The 21,513-nt window shown below is 38.1% G+C and overlaps 1 protein-coding gene across 2 annotated transcripts in view; it reads left to right on the forward strand.

Moving 5' to 3' along the window:
* LRRIQ1 (leucine rich repeats and IQ motif containing 1) overlaps nucleotides 1-21,513 on the forward strand; it is a 96,838-nt gene that overhangs the window by 3,563 nt on the left and 71,762 nt on the right. The window contains exons 5-14 of one of the 2 annotated variants that reach the window (XM_035127677.2): nucleotides 1,071-1,191; nucleotides 1,536-1,765; nucleotides 2,414-2,488; nucleotides 3,120-4,463; nucleotides 5,060-5,212; nucleotides 6,338-6,488; nucleotides 11,770-11,963; nucleotides 13,196-13,323; nucleotides 19,013-19,086; nucleotides 21,047-21,140. In XM_035127677.2, coding sequence (XP_034983568.2) covers nucleotides 1,071-1,191; nucleotides 1,536-1,765; nucleotides 2,414-2,488; nucleotides 3,120-4,463; nucleotides 5,060-5,212; nucleotides 6,338-6,488; nucleotides 11,770-11,963; nucleotides 13,196-13,323; nucleotides 19,013-19,086; nucleotides 21,047-21,140 — 2,564 coding nt within the window. Of the gene's footprint in view, nucleotides 1-1,070; nucleotides 1,192-1,535; nucleotides 1,766-2,413; nucleotides 2,489-3,119; nucleotides 4,464-5,059; nucleotides 5,213-6,337; nucleotides 6,489-11,769; nucleotides 11,964-13,195; nucleotides 13,324-19,012; nucleotides 19,087-21,046; nucleotides 21,141-21,513 lie in introns of those variants that run through there. The other variant, XM_035127679.2, reaches the window with a different exon arrangement.

A 21,513-nucleotide genomic window follows, 5' to 3' on the forward strand; every position in this document is an offset into this window, starting at 1 on the left:
ACCAGTCCCAACAAGCATGGATGGCCAAGGGTCAGGAGACTTGTAGGCCAGCAACATCTGAGGGCCAAAGGTTCCCCACACCTGATTTGAGAAAACCTTAGTATTTACCATTCTCTTTTTTAAAAAAAAAATCCAGTTCAAATATGAGGAAATTTTTTAATAGGGTTTTTTTTAAAAATCCACCCTCTCTCTCTCTCTCTCTCTGTGTGTGTGTGTGTGTGTGTGTGTGTGTGTGTGTGTTCTTTTTCTCCCCCCCCCTTGCACTAATACGTAGTTCAAATATATGTTTCCAGAAAAAACTGTTCCTAGTGACATTCTTTTTAGAAACAGGCAGGTTATGACAAAAATAAAATTTCATATGTAGAAAAAAATTCAGGATCTGATTAGATTTTGACAGTAGAGAACAATAACAATAACAATATAGCAGAAAATGTGACATGTAGAGATAAGCTTACATTGATTGTCATAACAGAAATAATTTGATAAGTTTGGTGGTTGCTCTAAACTTCCTTTAAAATTATATTTTGAATATATCTCTGTTAAAATACAAACTGCAATACAAATACAAACCTATTGCTGGGTAGGAAGCTTGTCTCATATTTTGCTTGTGGCAATATGCATGTTGAAGTAGACTTCTATGCAGACATCCCTAATTCAATAAGAAGTCTTAAATGCAAGCTAGTGCTGTATTGCATTCACATTTTCTTTCACCAATCTAGCTGTGGTTGTAAACACAAACCCCCATTCGAAAATCGGTGATATTTCTGATTAGCAGCTTAGGAAGGAAAGTAAAGGAATTTAATTCAGTTCTCCTCCTCATTAAAAAACTGAATAGTAAGATTGCTACTCTTACAACAAGACTCTGCACACACCAAGTTGGATTCTGGCCAATACAAGTGCTCCTAAGCTTTTCATCCATAACAAATAACATCTGTTCATTACCTATATTTCTCCTACTATATCTCCTGCAATTTTAAACGATGGCTAGCATAGAACATAGCTGCTTCTATGTATAGTTTGATAGTTCCAAGCTCAACTACACTATCATGAAAATATTTGTTGCTATTTAGGTATTGTCTGAAATAGAAGATGAAGAACAACAGATGAATGTGACTTCTGATAATACAATAGAGGCCAATGATAATGGAGACATTGCTTCCAGTGAAATTGCTGATAGATGTTCTTTGGCAGGTAAACAATCTTGTAAGATAGTGACTCACAGAAAATCACTCATCTTCATGACTTAGCCCAGGTCTCTGAGATCAATATTGTTTAGCCAGAGACTTCAATTATTTTCCATACCTATGGTATTTTCTACACCTGGATGATATGAGCTATATTGTTGGTGATGTTGAAGATGAAGCAGCAACCTCTAGTGCAGAATGTTAAAATAGATTATCACAGGCAGAAAAAAAATTGTGCACCTTGTATTTATGGTATAGTGCAAATTCTTAAAACCACTAGGAGCTGGCAGCACAGTTCAGGGGGGGGGATAGTATCAGTGATTTCAAGTTCTCATGCCTGTGTTCTTCTAGATGACGGTGGCACAGACCTTAGCTTTACTTTCCAAGAAGTTGAAGAAAGATGCAAGCGAGAATATGAGCTCTGGGAAGAAAAGCAAAATGAACTAGAAAATGAAAGAATAAAACAGTTGACAATTATGAAGTGCATGGAAAAAACGCAAAATGAGGAGGAGGAGAAAAGGAGGCAACTACGGCAGGAGGAACTGGAAGCTGAAAGAATGAAGTTAGAAATGTTCCATGCGGTAATATCTTAATGTAGATAATGGGCATATTTAAGACCTGTGGGTCGTATCTTTTATTTATATCTTGTTTTTAGACTGAAACTAATTTGAATGCATTAAAAAATAAACATCAGAAAAAATAAAATATAAAACATACATTAATGAAATACATTAAATTTAATACATTAAATCATGCAAATATTGCACAATAATTTAAACATAAATGTGCCATGTGTAGCTAACCTAGATACAGCTTAAATAAAAGAACTGATACTTCATAATATGCTAGTCATTGATAAGTTCTGACAAGCTTTTCACTGACATGATATATCTTATAATTCAGATGTTACAGGAAAAGAATTATATTGTAGCAATCAGCTCCTTTAGGGTACAAAGAGGACCTAATTTCTTTTTGGTGCTACACATATTATCTAAGAGTGTGTTCAGAAACGTTGCTTTATTGTTTATTATACCAGCAATCAAAGGACCTGTATGATTTTCTAGACGAACAGAATTTAGTAAATGTTTCAGCTTTTGTCATTTGGTTTTTATAATTTTCCAGCCTTTTCTCTTACTTTTTTACATGCACCTTCTCTGTCAGACATTCTTATATCTAACATTAATAAATGACATTGAAGTGCTAACATTGATGATCTATATTATGTACAGCAACAACAGGCAGTGATGGAAAAGGAGCTGATGAAAGAGGAGAAGTCTTGGGAAGAACAAATGAGACGGCACGAGGTAATTTACATACAAGAATGTTGACATTCTTATATAGGATTGTTCTATTGTAGCTTATGTATAGGAAAATAATCCTCAGCCCACATGTCATGCCCAAACCATCATAGGGTAGACTTATTGTAATTAATGCATCTAAGATAATCATGTCTATTAACTTTAATAAGTCTACCTGTACTTTGATTTTTGGCCTCATGACCATGGGTGCCTGGGGCCGTCGGTGCCATGCAGCGTGAATGCCCTGGCATTGAAATTTAAAGGTGCCTGGCCCGTTCATGGGGAATTTTGTGGGTGCTTGGGCACCCAGGAACCCAGGGAGTTGGCACCTATGATACTAGCATTGAAAACCACCCCAAGTTTATTCTTTCAGGATAGCAACATTCTTTTCCTACACCTGCTAGGATAATTACAAATAGTTCATTTTATATTATTATGAATATAACAGAAATACACTGAACAATAAATGGAAAACAGTTCAATATATATGTTACAAATAGATTGGCATCACCTCCCTCTGACCTGCCTGTTTTAATATGCAACCTATTTAATATACAACCATTAATATCAGCTTCTATTTTATATGATTTGTACATCACAATTTTGGTAAAAAGCTTACTTTTTTGTTTGTGCTTAGGAGTTGATTCATAACTTACAGATACAAATAGAAGAAGAAAAGAAGGCATTTGAAGAACAACAAGCTATGGAAAGACAACACTTGGCAGAACTGCAGAATATGGCTGCTGTAAAAATCCAAGCTACCTTTAGAGCCTTCTTGGTGTACAAAAAATATTCCCCTGTCTTGAAAGAAAGGAAAAAAGAACTAGAAAAGCAAAGAGAATTGCAAGAAGCGATGGAAAGGGAAAGGAAAGAAAAGGAGGAAAGATGGATGAAAAGGGCCCTAGAGAAGAAGGAACAAGAGGAGAAAGAAAGAAAGAGAAGGGAAGAAAAAAAGAGGCAAGAACTTGAGGAAAAGATGAAGAGGCATGAAGAATATGAAAAGAAGAAAGAAATTTTGAGATTTCAGCGAGAACAACTAATATTGGAAGAACTGAAAAGGACAGAAAAAGACCAGCTAGAATTTGTGATAGAAAAGAAAATGGAGTCTGAAAATGTGGATAAAGAAAAACTGCTGGCTAAAAACAGAAAAATAGTTAAAGAAGTCAAAGGAGATGATGAAACTGAAAAATCAGAAAGGCAAATGAAGCTGGACAATATTGATAATGTTACAAAAATAACAAAGAAATTAAAAGCAAAAGAAGAGGTAGAAGAACGAAAGGAAGAAGAAACTCTCACAATAAAAAGGGGAATGGGGCCCCCAAATACAGAGAAGGCTTTAGAAATAGCAAATAAGGAGGAAGAAATCAAAAAGGTAAAAAAACAGGAGGAAGCTAAATATGGAAGAATGAAATTAATTGAGGAAAAGCAACAGAAAAATGAAACACAGGAAAAATGGTATGAGAAAGAGAAACAAGATGAAATACATGAAATGATGCATGTAGGGAATGATGACAGAGACCGTTTTTTGACAACTGTGGAATTTCAGGGAAATGGTAATACAAATGTTGTCAATAATGAAACTATTACAATAGTTAATCAGGAAAACAGCAGGCATAGCAGTTGTATCAGCATGGATGTTCAGCTAGATTCTGGAGGCACTGGACAGACAGATGGATCTTATGCATCTGAAAATATTAAAACAGAGCTTGCTTTAAAAGAAATTCATGAAGAAGTCACTAGTCGGGCCAGACATGAGAATCCAGTCAATTCTTTTGAGCAACCGCTCGTGCTTTCAGATTCTATTGAAAAGAAGAGGTTAGCGTGGATGAAAGGATGTAAATCCTGGTCTAGAATTTATAGGGAACATCAGGGGAAGAAAATAGTTGAAAGAAGCAGGCCACGGAAATGCTCCTCTGGTCTGTTGCCTCCTCTGAGTGCTGCCATGATAATGCAGGCTGGCCCTTGGAATTCTCTGCAACAGGTGAGTAAAAGTTGCAAGTTCAAAACTGTCATACAAGTATCTTGTGAATCCTTTTAGTGCTTATGTATTGCGAGCTATTCGAAGGTTCTTAGTGCTGACATAACATTCCCTTCAGAGGAAGTAAGAAGTGGAATCATAAAGTTTGCCAAAAATGCTTGAATAATTTACTGACTTTTATAGAAACTCTTTCCCACATTCCTTGTTCACTGTGTGCTCTAGTTCTGTTGATGCAAAGGGTTGGGTGGGGACTATGGCAGTATTGTGCAGTTAGGCAACCTGATCACAACCTTCCAAGAGACTTTACACCTCTTACACAGCCTGCAGAGTAGTGAATGCGCAAAACGAGAGTTACAGTAGCGTAGAACAATTGTTGAATTGTTGGCACAAAGAAGTATATCTTTCCATTGTGGTGTGTTGAATGTCATGAATTGTTTTCTACCCCCACCCCCTGATATGATTTTGGATTTTTCCAAACTTTTTTGCTGGCAGCTAGAAACAATATTTCGGATGGTATGAAATCACAGTTTATATAATGCATTGCAAATATATTTCAAATGTTGCAAGAGTATATACTTTTTCTTATTGCATGTGTCTAGGTGACCACAGTTACCTTTCAAGATTTGCCGGGCTGCAGCCTCTCCACGTTGTCACAGTGTTCAAAGCTACAATTTTTGAGTCTCAGACGTTGTGGATTGCTTTCTTTGGAAGGACTCAGCAACTGCAAAGATCTAAAATACATAGATGCAGAGGTACTATGTATTTTTTAGTCTATGCTGAAGTGGAAATTATTTCAAAATGTGCTGTTACACATCCACTCCATATACTATAAGAACGTAAGAGCCCTAGTGGATCAAACCAAAGGTCTAGCTAGTCCAGCATCATATTTTCAAATAGCAACCTTCATATGGATATTGAAGTCACCCAGGACTGTTGTCCTGCAGTCATCTAGCATCTTGCTAGTGACCAGCCTGGTCAGGGAGGCTACTTATCAGCAGGGTGGTGAATACACTGACAGCACCCCAAATCTCTCTATCTAGTCTAACACAGATGCAGCGCCTCTAAGCTCCTCCCCAAATCAATAGGTTTTCTGGTAAAAGATGATATTTCTATGGACAATGCCAACACACACACCTTTGACCATCTAGACTGGTCTGGTGCTGTACCAAGAACCCAGATGTGTGCAACTGAATTACCCCATGCCCACTCAGTTTATGCATGTGAGTCGCAGTAATACATGTAAGGTCATCCCCTTCAAGGTCAAATCAGGGATGAACATAATTTAATTACAGACTGGCCTGGCATTAAGTAATAGCACCAACAAACAGAGGGCTTAGTTGCTAGGCCCATCAACAACTGCTGGAGGAGCTGAAAAGGGCCAAACATCTAGACCTCCACCCCAGGTGGTAGTCAGTTCCTCCATTCAGATTAAATATTCTCTTGCCTACAATGAATGGAATTGAAGCAGTATCACTGTAACTGCCTGCCAAAGGCTCATCCAGACACATCTTAACACCTCCACCCAATAACCCTATGTACAGCACAAAGTTTAGGGCCACAGATGATAAACTAAAGCTCACAAGTAAGTGTTTCCCATGTGGTAGGCAGAAGATAGTAATCCCATAACTACACTCCTTTGCCTCTCACCCAGGGGAACCTACGAAAACCTCCCTCCCTCCCAATTCAGCCTGGCTCGAACTGAATTTTGTACCAGGATCGGAGGCAAGAGCTGCAATCCTAAATACTTACCTGGCAATAAATTGCATTCAATTTATTGAGCATTATGAGTAGACATGAATAGGATTGTACTGTTAATTCTTTTTAGTTCATCCAAAAAATGAAATAAAACTTGAAATATTGTTTTTTTTTGTTTACAGGGAAACAATATTAAGGGGATTAATTGTGAGAATCTAGAAAATCTCTGCATTCTAATTCTGAACAAAAATGACATTTCATCCCTTCATGGTTTATATGGCTGCACTAATCTCTGGAATCTTGAACTTTCCTACAATAAAATCACTCGAATTGGTAAGGGGCTGACTATTTCCATTGATAAATAGTACTGCAACCATTAGTAGGTAAATAAATTTTCTTAATAAGATATTTTTATATGATTAACAATAAACTCCTCTGTTAATTGGTTTGGGTTAGTAGCCTCTGTGGTCTCCTCTTTTTAAAAATATGGTGGTTGTCTCAGCACTGAGAGTCAGGTCAGAGGTGGGCAGTCTTGTAGTTCCTAATTACACTTCAGTACAAGTAAACAACTTTCATTTACCAGGGAAAGTAAATAGGTGCCTATTTGCATATTCCCTGGTGCACTCAGTGTCTGTGGTGGAGAGCAGATTTTATATAAATGGCCAGTCTTGCTGATTAACTTGTTTCAAGGTAAAGTAAACAAGAAAGCTCACAGGAATTTGCGGATACAGTTGAAGGAAGACCTGTCTTCCATTTGGCGCACTGTTGATCCTAATGTCTGCTCTCCTCCTTCACTCTCAGTGCATCTCATGCAGGGCTGTCTTAAGCACCTCTGGCGCCCTGGCGCGTGGTGCGATGGATCCCTCCAGCGCCCCCCCGCCCCGTTTCCCAGTGCGGCGGGTGTGCGCTGCTGCACAGCGGGCGGATGCAGCTGTGCGGCGGAGCGGCCGGCGGGCAGGTGCAGCGCCCCCCTAGCGGGCCGGCGCCGTGGCGCCCTGCGCCACCCAGCCTGGCCATAGGGCCGGCCCTGATCTCATGCTGCAATCTGCTTGGTTGTCTCATAGATTTCAATTCGAGCATTTGAGAATATTTTGCTCTTGTTTTCATAGTTTCACCCAGGGTTCCTTTTGTTGCTCAGGCTAGACAAAGAAACAGAATCCAGGCTGTAGTGTACATGAGTATGGTTAGTAAAATAAGGTATACATCTGATTTGTGGTTCATTTAATGAAGTAACATATTAGGAAACTGGTTTTCAAAACCTGAGGATTCAACTGATGAATCAACAGTGAAACATGCACTTGGCTGAATAAAAGCAAAAACTGTCTTGGCTATCTTACTGTGGTAAAAAATAAAAGTAGCCCCAAAAAGCCCCATGAGCAAATAAGATGTCTGCACATAATAAACAAAGGGGAGTATGAACCAAAGAATGACATTATAATTTATTTTATATTTCCAAAACTGTTGCTATTAGTCTCCTGTTATGCAAAATAGTGTCAAGGTAGCTGAATGAATGCTTCTTTCCAGTAAAGCCTCTTTAAATGATGTCATACCAAAGTTTCTGCACACACACCCCAAAAAAGTTACAACATTGAAAGTGAAAGGTTAAGAAACTATTTTACTTCTAGTATATAAATCTTGTATATAAATATTAATTTCAATGTGAACATTTATAATGTCAATGCACCCAATCCAGTTGGTTATGTTTTAGATTGCTAAATTTTCTATATTAAAGTGACAGATTTCTTAGGCACAAGCTTCTGCTTGGAATAGTGACTGTTGGTGTTCATTAAATCTCAAAGATCAGTAATCCAAGGTAAACCAACAAGGTGGACTGATTGGTAGCAGAAATGCTGGAATCTGTGTTCAATCTGTCTTCGGTGCCAGTAGTACTGTAAAGGATTACTTGTTTCAGATGGATTTCCTGAGGTAGAATATCAGAAAGATTAATGTGAGAGTGACATAATATGAATTGATGAGTCTTGGATATGAAGACTACAGGGCCAATGGGGCAAAAGCCTCCTGTCCTGTCTGTATATACAATGAAAGCACTGTGCTTACCCATAAATGAGATGAGTTTGAATGAGAAAGTAGATGTTCAAGAAAACCACTTGGAGCCTGCTTTTCTGTCCTCATCAACTGCTTGGGGGAGGTCTGGTTTGTAAGCTGCATTTCATGTTACACAATCACATATTGATAGGTTTTTTTTAATCACCTTATGGAATTACACAAAGATAGGCTTGTGTTTTTAAAGAGTTTCCCCTCCTTTTCCATCTTTGAGTCCTGTAGAGTTTCCCTGGGTAGATTTGGAAGTTGCAGTGCAACAACCCCACCCCAGTCCTTATTACATTCCGTTCAAATGATTCTGTGGCTGTTTCTTTAAAATGAGGCTTAAATTGCTGTCACTTACCTGGTAGTAAGTTCCTTGAATATAGTAGGACTTCCTTTTGCGTAAATATGCAGTGAATTGCACTGTCTGTACTGTATATAACATTTTCGTCCTTAGTGCCCCTTTTGTTTTCCACATTATGTAAAACTAAATGCAGATAGAGTACATAGTTTAAACTCAGTTGATAAAATAAGGTTGTTGTGTTTTTTTAAAGTATTGCATTATATGAATACTGACTGTTGATTTATCAGAATAATTTAAACTAGTTTCGGATTTACAAATATGCCTTTATTTGGATATATTCTGATTTTTTGTTACTCTTCCTCCGTCTTCATGATTGTATAATAATTTGAAAACTAACAAAAATAAACTAAAAAGAAAGAAAGTCTAGGTTATTGGTAATTTTGACATCAGAAACATATTCCGTTTGGAACCAGCTTTAGTTAGTAAATATGAAGCTTTGTTACCTTCCGAGTTATGCAGAACCCTTAAAACAAAGCATCACATATTATTGTACCAATGGAGACAACCTATTAAAGAAGTTGTGGGCTTTACTAGATTTAATAACATCTTAACAAATCAAAGGTAGCTCAAAGATAATCTCAGGGTCAATCCCCACATTGGCCAAAGGATTCCTGCATGGCGTGGGGTAGATGATCCACATGGTCCTTTCCAACCCTACAGGGGATCAGAAACAGAAAGGTATGCTATTTTATTTTTTTGAAGTGTTAGTAATTCCACACCTTCTTCAGTACCTGCCAACCATGCCCCTAACCATGCCTCCCAAAAAGACCAGGCCAAACTACACATGACACAAAATGTATACTGTACCGTAATTGGGAAACTTGTCAGATGCTCTTTTTTAAATTAATAGCAGCCAAGGAGCCCGTGGGAAGGAAATGTTTAACTCTCCCCTCCCCACTGTTACTTTTGACACACATACACCAATTATTAGCCCTATCACATCACTGTGATGTGATTACTAATAGCACATGGGAGTGGGTGGGGAAGCATTGCTACCACTTACCAGGACAGTGGTGTAGCAGGAGAACCAAATCCAATATTTCCTTTGGTGTGCCCACACAGTCCTAATGCTTTCCACCCCCCTGTATCACCTGACACCATTCCAATAAACAGCAGCAACCCCAATATTAGGATGGTAGTAGAGCACCACCACAACAGCCACTCCTGATGAAATATTTACCGGTAGTTTAACCCTTACAATGCGATTTGGGTGATCCCAAAATTTATTTTTAAAATTAACAGATAATGCACCAAGCAAGAGTTCAACCTGTTATTAGATATACTGTTATTATCAGTCCGCTGCTTTATGCCAGCAGGAGGGGATGATAACTGGACTTTCCTAAGGAAAAAAATTAATCCAAAGTGACAAGTCTAAATAACTCTCTTATATTCCATAAATCCACTAGGTGGTGCAGGTTAGCTTTCCAAATTATTTAACAACAGATTCCAAACCGCTGACTTGCAATGTTGCATTTAAATTTAGAAGTATATTTGAAATTATTTTTTAGTAATTGAGGAATGGTACCCAAATCCATCCTAGTGGAAATATATTTTAACTAGTAGTCTGATTCTTAGTTTTAAAAAATCTGAGAAAACTTAGTTAATGTAATGCAGAACTTGTGACATTTTAGCAATACAGTCTTATGGGTATCTGTTGAATTCAATGCAATTTACTTTCAAGTAAGTAAGTAAAGGATTGGTACTCAGTGCAGAGGCATTTGGTTATAGATAGTAGGATATTTTCTGCTGATTGCTATATTAATATTAGAAGTATTTTTTCATGTCAGCAGAAATATTTGTCGGTATTTTAAACTGAGATTCAAGGCATAGTTCCTGGTTTGAAACTTGGACCTCAGTCCAAATAAGCTTTCAGTAAACTTTTCATCCTTGCAATTCCCAGAGCTGATGAGCCTATTTGTAGTTCAAGTTTAAGAACATCTTGTGACTTGGCAGTAGAAACAGCTATAGTAAAAGCAAGAAGTCTCCGCTGCACGCAGAGTTCTCTGCTACACATGCAAATTTCTTCATTAGATCATGTCCCTAATTCTAACAAAAAAATAATTTTGAAGAATGGACAATCAAAGTGTTATATGGGACCATATGTTGCAACATTTGTATTAGAGCATATTGCAAGCATGCACTGTGCATTTTCCAGTTCATAAAACAGTTGGAATTCAAATAAGAGAAAGTTTAGCATACTGACTTTTAGTTTCTTTCTCTATCTCCATCAGTGTTTTGCAGACAAAAAAGCAAGCAGCGAGCACATATGCCATGTCACAAAACGTTGTTTTCCTTTCAAAACAAGAAAATCGGGAAAGCATCACTCAACATCACACACCACTTCGTACGTTGTAGCTAGGGTTGCCATACACCCGGAATTTCCCAGACATAGCCAGGATTCGGTCGTTGGAAACAGTGCCCAGGTGGAAATTGCTGAAACGTCCAGGAAAATCTGGATGTATGGCAAGCAATGTTTGCCATAAATAAAAATTTAAATTTTTAAAAATATAAACACACAACAAATATCAATTCAGAATCCAAATACTGAGATTACTCTGAATCTCCTGACTTCCCCCCATCCCTTCCATGTGTCCCAATAAAAATAATTACAACTGCATATCAATATTTGGCTTAGCACTTTTCTTAATGTCACTCCAGCACTAGGCAAAGACCATTCTATTTTATCAGTCCTGATTTTATTTTCATTTTTTGTCATTTGATTGTCATGCGATTGTATGCTGCTCTTGTATAGTTTATTGTTAATATGTCTTTTTATGTAGTCTAGATGTATTTTTGACCATGCAAGCTTCCTTGAGAATTTGTTGAATGGAAATACAACATAAATATTCAGTAAAGAAATAAATCCACTTCCCTTCGAACAGAGAATCTGGGGTGTTTATGAATGGTTTATGAATGCTACATGGTTTTAACAAATGGAGAATAAAATACAAAATGTGCTGATAGGAAGCTATTATTACTTATTACTGATTTCAGAAAGAAGTAAGAGTTTGATAAACAATCATATTATGGACTAGGTATGTCCTTCTCATGCTTAGTAACTATTTAGTATGATGATGGAAACAGAGGCAACATACTCGTTTTTTATGTATATAATATATGCCTGTTGTACTTCTGATTCCGTAAGTCAAAACCAATGTATTTTTCTATTTCAATGCTTTGAAAGATTGTAACTTTACTTTTTAGGTGGATTGGAGTCATTGAAAAATCTTCAACGACTTGTTGTTGATCACAATCAATTGATCAGCACCAAAGGACTATCTCATACTCCTACTCTAGTGTATATAGATTGTTCCTTTAATCATCTTACTCATATTGATGGCATTGAAAATTGTGGCCTTCTTCAAATTCTGAAGTTACAAGGGAATAACCTCAATGAGGTAAAAAACAACAACAACACCCTGGCTGTTATCCAATTAAAGCAGCAATTCTAGGCGTGGGGGAAAGTCTGTGGTAGAGAAATTGTTGTTTTCTAGGCTCATGCCAGGCACCCCGATTTTCTCCTTTCCGCTTTTTCATTTTTCTCTTTCCATTGCTTTAAATGAGAAGAAGAATAGCTGTGCCAATTTTAAGTTTGGTGTAGTTTTTTAAAAAAACTTAAGAAGACCCATTCAGGGATCAGGCCAAAGACACAGTCGTATTCTTACAGTACCCAACCAGATAACTACTGTACATGTTCTTCTGAGGAGAATCTGCTGGATTGTTACTTGGTAGCAATGCAACAGTGAGCTTTCTCCGTGATAGCAGTCACCCCTAAATATACTGTGCACTGTTCCCGAGACATCTCTGGCAGCAGATCTCCTCCACCCATGGATTGCTCTATCCACTTGGTGGAAGGTCTGAAGCACCCAACCACACTTTGCAGGGAGCTTAAGATTGCTTCTTCATATGAGTTTTAGTCTATCTGTTGATTATATTTGCAGATGAGAAAAACCAGTGGTTCTGAATAAAAAGCACACTTTGGGGTTTCTAAAGATGTATTTATGTGCCACAGCATACATTGTTTTACATAATACATTCCTTCATGTTCAATAGAGAAGGTGCAGTGCCTCTTCTAAGATGACACTTGGAGTGTCCCATTCTTATCAATGCATAAGGTTTTGTTTGATCATCCTGAGAGGGAATCACATAGCGTCACCACTTACCTGTTTTATAAGACTTCAAATTTAATCTTATTTCTGAAATAATGTGTTGGGAAAGGAGTGTTGGGCAGATCCACACACACACACATGTGTATGCACATGCATGACACACAGAATCATATCCCCCATTGCTGCTGTTGAATGGTCACTATATACATTATTGAGTATACATTTCAGTTTTTCAAAGGAACGTCACAGACTGAACCTCCTGTCTTTTATTTTGGTCCCATTTATATATATATTTTTCTCTACCTGTGTGTGTAACTTCATCAATTGTTGATTTGCATGCCATTTCCCCACAAAATTATGCTCAAAGTGGTTCACAGCATATTAAATGAACAATAATATTTCAAAAACCTATTAAGAACCTATGTTGCAGTAACTGCAAATAGGGTTGCAGCCTTAGTCGTTTTAGTATGATATGCAGTGTGCTATAATAATATGTTAATATGCTATTGATTTATGCTTAGTTCCCCAGCCTGGAAAATCATGTTTTGCTAAGAGAATTATACTTGGAAGACAACAGCATTTCAACTTTGGGAAAGCTTTCTACATATTGGCTGCCTTTGCTACAGATACTTTTTATCTCACAAAACAGGTAAAACTAATAACATTATATATTTTTGAGGGGGTGGATTATAAAGTTCAGACCCTTTTAAAACTGGAAATACAAGGAATCAAGTCTGGGTCCTTCTACAAACAAAGCATACAGCCCATAGCTGCCAAGTTTTCCCTTTTCTCGCGAGGAAGCCTATTCAGCATAAGGGAAAATCTCTTTAAAAAAGGGATAACTTGGCAGCTATGATACAGCCATGGGCCTTTCATACATATTGAACCCTGTTGTGTGACTTCTCTCTTTCCCCTCCCTTTGCTGCAGTATATTGCAGTCGACAGCTGGTGAAGTGCTTCCTGTTGTGTGGAAGGAAGCACTCTGTCATAATAGCTGAGCGGATATTTGGCTGACATTTCTAGCAGGAAAAGCTTCCCGTACCTCTGCTGTATGTGTCAACATCTTTAACATAAATCGTTTGGGCAAAAGTGAGAATGAAGATGAAGTGGATAGGCATGACAATAAATATAGCTGGAATGGATGACAATATCAGCAGAATGGATGATTAAAGCAGTAAAAAATGTAGTAGTTCAGTAGTTGATATTTGTAGTTTCTTTACCAATGTGGCCATGTTCTAAGCAGCTCCATATGCTTTTGCTATGGCATAAGTGATTGGATGTTCTGTACAGAAGGATTGAATGTAATGAAGTAAGCTGTTGAAAGAAAAGCTGTTCCTTTGCTTTTATCCTGCAGCTGATGCAGTTGTATGATTTCTTCTTAAGAGTGTGCAGTGAGTGTCATTTCCTTTTTGTTGACTGCTGGAAGCCCCTATGAATGTTAGGATTGTGAATCCATATATTCCTTAAGAATAAAGCTCCAGTAGGAAAGTCTAATTTGCAACTAATAGATGATAACAGTCTTCATCTTTAGCTTATAATAGGAATAATTAATTTTTGAAGGTATACATGGATGCCTAATAAAGTTTTAGCAGATGAAATACTGGTAGGTGACTCATAATATTTTTTAAAGCATTGCACACATTAAAAATTTGAACAGTATGTTTATCTGGATAACCGCCCCTGTTAAAAGAATGAAGTACATTATATCTGCATGATGTGAGAAGAACACATTTTCATATTTTAAAGCTGTCCTCATTTATCTGTGCCTTAAGTCCATATCAGGGGAAAAGATGGGATAAAAATATATAATAACAATACTAATATTTCCGTATGTACCATATATTTATTCAGCAGAATACCTTCCCCCTTTTCAAAGTAATTGTCCATTAAGTTTTATAAGTTGTATCATGTAGGAATTTCCGTGCTTAAGAGAGCAATAGCACCCCTCTCCTGTTCTTTCGTTCTTGGGCTTTCAAAACTTTCCCCTACCCTTCTATTTCAGCACCAACCATGGTTAGCTCAGGAGAGGCAGCTTTAAAATAAGCATTTGAAACCTGATTCTAACTATGATTTCAAACTCTGTTTCATCTAATGCTGAAAAGAGGAATAATTAGAAGAGGGACCAAGGAGCATATGAGGTTGAGAAGGGAAGGAAGTGTGCAAGTCTGAGGGGTCCTCCAGATCTCTGAACCATTGTTAAGAGATTGGGGAGCATTCTTCTTCTTTTGTGATCATTCATAGCCGAGAAAGATTGCCTTTCATGACCACAGTTTTAACAGTGAGTCCATAAGTGACCGTGGAGGCCAATTCTGGATCCACACGTCCTTCCACAGCGGGGACATAGGTTTCTGGGGAGGAGTTGATCACGGTGAGGTTTTCCAAATTTGCCTTCCTCTTAGCATGTATCTCCCTTTCGTCCTGAGTTTGAGCATCTTCAAAGCCCATGACACCTTTGGTAAAGGCTGTTCTCCAATTGGAGCACTTGCAGGCCAGTGTTTCCCAGTTGTTGGTGTTTATACTACTTTTTTTTCAGATTTGCCTTGAGAGAGTCTTTAAACCTCTTTTGTTGACCACCAGCATTACGCTTTCCATTTTTAAGTTCGGAATAGAATAGGCCTAGTTGCTCTGGAAGACGATAATCAGGCATCCACAAAACATGGGCATTGCAACAAAGTTGATGTTGAAGAATCATTGCTTTGGCATTGGTAATCTTTGCTTCTTCCAGTACACTGGCATTAGTTCACCTGCCTTCCCAAGTGATGTGTAAAAATTTTCAGAGACACCGTTGATGGAATCTTTCGAGGAGTTGGAGATGGTGTTTATAAGTGGTCCATCTCTGAACCATCTACCATACTTTTCCAGCCCCCGTATATAATACACTCCCTATATTGGGGGACTCAAATTTCAGGAAATTGCCAAAAGTTGTTGAGCTTTTTGGGGGTAGGATTGGAGTTGTTGAGCTTTTGGGGGAGGTGCCGTAAATCCCTAACCCGACGGTTACAATCGCTCTCACTGCTCACTGAAAATAGTTCGTGTATGCCTGATAGCCAACAGCGAAAGTAAATAGCAATCACTATTGCCACAGTGGTAGCCAATCCTCAGCAGCCCTTGATGCAGCAACGAATCACATACCCATTTACTGCAGACAATCTGCAGCTCGCGGCTGCAACCAGTCACTCATCACTCCTACCCACTACCCATGTATAAGATGCCCCCAGTTTTCAAAACTTATTTTAGAGTAAAAAAACAAACCTTGTATTCTACACAGAAAAGTACAGTACATATACAAACATATATACAGATACATATACAAACAAAATAAGCCATATCATAGAATTGTAAAGTTGCAAGAGAGCCCAAGGGTCATCTAGTCAAACCCCCTGCAATGCATGAACAACAGCTAAAGAATCCCTGACAGATGTTCATCCAATCTCTGCTTTAAAATATCCAATGGAGAGTCTACCACCTTCCAAGGTAGTCCGTTCCACTGTCGAACAGCTCTAGCACTATTGAGTGTTCCAGCTTGTCAACACTCTTCTTAAACTGTGGTGCCCAGAACTGGGCACTGTATTCCAGATGTGGTCTGACCAATGTAGAATAGAGTTGTACCATTACTTCCCTTGATCTGGACACTATTGTTGTTGTTGTTGTTGTTACTGATTTATTTTTCAGCTTCTAAACAACTGTCTCGATGTGATTTATGCATCAGATAATTAAAAACAGTTTAAAAACACAAGCTATAGCAAATGATTAAAACAAGACTAAACCCTAACAAAGTAGACATACATGTGAAAGACCCATTTATCCAGCTGGGAAAGTCTGACAGTACAAAAATGTCTCCAGTTGTTTCCAGAAAATGCAGATAGTGGGCACCTGTTGTATACAGTAAGGCTATTTCACAGAACAGGGGAAACCATAATAAAAGTCCTGCTCTGAGTTACTGTGGAGTTGGCTTCTGAAATCTTTGGAAGTTGCAGAAGAAAGTCCCCTGCAGACCACAGCAATCTATTGGTTGTATATGGGATAAGATGGTCTCTCAAGTAACCTGGCCTGAGCTTCATAGTGCCTTATATTTTAGTACCCACACCTTGAACTTGGCCTGACAACAGATTGGCAGCTAGTGCAAATCCCCCAAGCAGGGTGTTATAAACTGGTGGTAGTTTGCCCCCATAAGCAACCTAGCTGCTACATTCTGCACCAGCTGCAACCTCTGGATCACTCCTAAGACTTGCCTCTTTTAAGTACCATTGATTGTTTAAGAAATATACAGTGGAATCCTATATATGTTTACTCAAAAATAAGACCCATTGAGTTTAACGGGACATATTCCCAAGTAAGTGGGCATGGGATCACAGCCTCAAACATATGTTTAAACTTCTCCTAGAATTTTTACTTAATTGCCTTTGATTTGTCTGAATCATGACCCAAACAAATATTTTACAAGATGCACTTTGTAATGATCAAGTATCATTTTATTTTATTACCGGTACTTTTTATCAGTATGAAGTGTTGCCTTTTTCTTTTAACACTTGTGCATCTTTAATTCAGCAAAAGTTGCTATTTTATTTTGAAAAATAAACAAGATAATACAGAAGAAAAGTCTGTGAGCATCCATAAAAAACTATCTGCATTGCAGAGAAGAGCAATAAATGGATTTTGACAAAATGTGTATTTAGTGTACATATTTTGGAGTATACACTTCAGCACTTTGCTGCTTCTCCTCCCCAACCCCCACTACCACATGCATTTAACTTTCAAGTTTGTTTCAGTTTTGCTTTCTTCATATAAGTCTCCCAGACTGTCTTTGTCCTGCCTTTGCGACTATTTGTCTTTAAATGATACCAGAAAAAGGAAGCTATTGGACTTTTAAAAAAATATCTTTTACTTCTGTGTCGTCTTTGTAATTTATATCCTTTTAATGCCCAGGGCTAGTGGGACAAGGTCAAGTGGTATTAAGTTTTCTGTAATGTCCTTTGTCTTTCTGGTTTGAATTTTCTAAAAAGAAAAAGGAAAAAAAAGACAAAGACCGCCAGTGAAAAGGAAGCTATAGAATGACAGACTGGAAAAAAAGGATTTGCCTTGTATAGTACAGGACAAGAATTTTAGATCTGAATGGCAAGTAAGACATCCAGTTCTCAAAATTATGACACCCTAAATGCCATCATTAACAAGCAACATAAGATGTATTACATACAGAGTTCTTCTACATCTATGATTTTACTGTGTGCTCTGTTCTCAGTCTGTCAGAGCATTTCAAAAGTTAGCAGTATACTGGACAGAGATTTGGTGGGGTTTCCAATTCAGAGTAGATTCATTAAAGTTAAAGGACATGACTATATTTGTCAACTCTGCGTTCCGGAAAATGTTTAGCTGTTGCTTTGACCCATTACTGTGAAACTTCCACCTAAAATTGCAAAGCTGCCTACTTACAGCCTTCAATTCTAAATACCATGGTCAATAATGCTCCTTCTGTTAGTATAACAAGAAAGCCTTTCTCTCATGCAATAATGAGACAAATAGAAGAAAGGCAATATGTACCTTTTTTTTTAAATGGAATAACATCTTGGAAATTTAATGGCTGCAAGGTTATGTTGTCATGCATTTAAGAACCTTTTGCATGGGAAGCAGTTTCTGAGAACTTCAGGTGTCGCTTGAGTTAAATATACTATAAAACAAACAGATGGTGCAAGGCGCAATATGTCTACAATTACAAATCTCTTTGGGTAGAGTTCTTTCTTTTTAATACCAAGCTTTCTTTAAGGCAGTAAATAACTGTATGAGTAGGTTCAGAGTATCTCTAAGCTACAAAGGTGGTTGTTGTTGCTTTTATATTTAGCTGTGGGGTGGAGGAAGGAATCTTAAGAAAAAAGTATGAATAGGTGTGCCAAATAGATTGCATATAATCAATGTATGCATCATTTATTTCTCATTCTAATAATTAAGATAAGAGTGCAGTATCTCCACTGCACTGATTGGAAGAGATCACCTTTGTTCTGTCCCAAAAGTAGCATCCACTAAAGGGGATTATGTGGAAACTAAGCCTTCCACAGAATTGCTTGTTCTTCTCTAAGGAAGGTCATTTCATTAGTTTTGAAAACCATAGTTCTTATGGTATTTCCTGAAGCCTGATCAATGTTATCCGTTATTACATGGAAAACTGTTACAATTTCCTTCTAGCACCTTGGATAGCTAACAGGCAGTTTGCTACCAAATGATACAAAAAATATTTGGGTTTTGAAGGTATAGTTCTGCAATACCTGTTCCATCTTTTTCACTCCCATGGTTAAGATAGTTTTTGCATTGACTTTCTATTAAAATGTTGGTTGTTTTTCTTTCAGTTTGACTGAACTTGCACCTCTTTTTTCGTGTGTGTCTTTGGAAAAGCTAGATATCAGTAACAACTGCTTATTAGGTGAGTTTAAAAGATAAATGGGAGGGACATTTGTTGTCATGAGTTTCAGATGCTGCATTGTAAAATATAAGTGAGCCCGATTGCGTGGACAGGCGGAGTCCCCCCAAACCCCCGGCAACCCCTGAGCGGAATAATGACTCAAAAGAACTTGCTATGGGATTAAAATTGGCCACAACTTTATTAAGATTCAGATGTAGGGAGACCTTGGCTCAGGCATTGGGCATTCTCCATCCCAGTCCCCAGCCAGGGATCTGGGAGACTTCAGGGTTATCCAGAATGTGTGGGGATTGGGCTGGCTCTGGAGAACATATGCTCAAGCAGAGAGCCCACCCCCCATTCGCCGCCGCTGGAGGGGAGAGCAATGACAACCTCTTGGTGTATGGACAATGCCTCCCCTCAAGACCCCTTTAACAGGGAACCCCGTTATCGCCGCCGCAAAGGGGGGGCGTGGACATCGTTCCATGCCCCCCCCCATTTAGGAAGATAGACTAGGATTCCGCCCAAATCCTGAAACTGCTGAAGTTGTGACGTATTGCTATGGGAAAGGTGAAACCTGCCAATGCAGGGAAATTCCTTTCTGGCCCTTCAACAGCAACCCTGACGTAGCAGCGCCCGTGTACCTGTGGAAAAGAGGTTAACCTGTGAAAGAAGACTTAAATGAGGGTGTGGAGGGTGGGAGAAGCTCTGGAGCCAACTACAACTTCCTAGGTAAGATTCACTTTCTATTGTGTGGGCTGTGTGGTCCTTCCCCTTACCTGGCCAATCCCCCTGGCAGGATTGGCCGATTGGCTGAGGTAGGCGAAGAACCCAGGTATCCAGCCTGGGGAGGATGCCAGTCCGAACTACCAGGGGTCACTCTGGGATCCAGGGGGCTGCATGCGACCGCGCAAACATCGCCCCCCGTTTGATGTGGCGAGCGGTCATTGTTGACACATATACAGAGGGAACTATAAAATGCTTATATTGTTTGTTGCACTGTTCTTAAGCATGGAGTTTAGAGCTGGTATACAAATTTTCTGTACTCCCAGAATCACATTATCTCTTCACCAACACAAATCTTTGCTATGCTTAACCATGGCTGAGGCTGCGATGCTGAGCAGTGCTGAGAGTTTGCTCTTGTGCAGGATTGAAACCCAGATATAACCCTGGTTAAGAGTAAATCTTGCTTAGCTTGAATAATACTGACAGAAGCCTTTACATGGTTAATGACAATGGAAAAGTAGTGAGCAAGTGGACAATTCCAAGGTCTTCTCCTCAACCATCAATCATAGATAAAGGACAGTTTATCTAAGTAATACTTAAATACATATTACTACATAATAGACAACAGTTCAAATTAAAACACCATGAGTTATTGTTTTTTAATAGCATCTACAACTTATGTGTGTTTCTAATTCAAGTTATTCATTCTGATTTAGAGTCTTACTGTGATAAGGAAATCAAAATTACTTTGTATCCTTATATTGCTATATTGCTGTAATTATATATTTTTACTTTATATTAAGCCTTGGTTAGTTTAGTTTCTATGCCTTCATGTAGTAGCCAAGGGATTTTGAATTTGATGAGTAACAACTGTCCTTAGCCAAGAAAAAAGACTGGCCCAGGCATCTACCAATATAACAAAGATAAACAGCATACCAAATAGCATTCACGCAAATCCAGTGAATCAAAAGAAAAGAGAGCAAAAGTTTCATGGAGTGATTAAATGAACAAACGAAATTTGTCCAAATTAGCACCCTATAACAATCCAATATGGTGAACATAATCTGGCCATATATCTATGTTGCAATGATTAGGAGGGGCGAAATGGGTTGGCATTTCATAATCTCTGGAAGGATGAACTTGATTTAATTAGTTTTCTTCAAATTTGACAATTATTTGAAAATAATTTGTTGTGATCCCAACAGCAATAAAAGAATTATTCCATTTATTTTATTTGTACTTTTCTTAACAAATGCAGATCTTAACAGTGTCATTCAGTGGCTTTATGGTTGTGATAGCCTAAGAGAATTATCCTTGCAAGGAAATCCACTTCTTCAAGAGGAGAACTGGAGGTAACCAGATAAGAGTAAGAGATTGTGACAAGTGCTAAGTATCAATATGGTAGCTGAGATTTTGTTCTTTTTTCTTTCTCTAGGGTGGCCAGCTATGCCTTTAACCAAATAATAGTGAAATGTACTTTTGGGGAGCTGTTTCACTTCCTCTCTCCTTTTCTCCCTTCTTCCCAAGATTTTATAGAAGCAACATACATCACAGATGAAAGGGAATGTGAAAACAGAACCATGATTGTATCTTGTTCTGAAAAAAAGATTTGCCAATACTTTTGATTACAATAATTATTTGCACAGAAAAGAAGTCAAGTTAATTACCTTTAATTCCTAGTGCTTTCTGTGGTTCTTGATTAACTTGTTCCACTGACAGGGCCGT

The sequence above is a fragment of the Zootoca vivipara genome, chromosome 10, assembly GCF_963506605.1.
Source record: "Zootoca vivipara chromosome 10, rZooViv1.1, whole genome shotgun sequence".
Taxonomy (NCBI): Eukaryota; Metazoa; Chordata; class Lepidosauria; order Squamata; family Lacertidae; genus Zootoca; species Zootoca vivipara.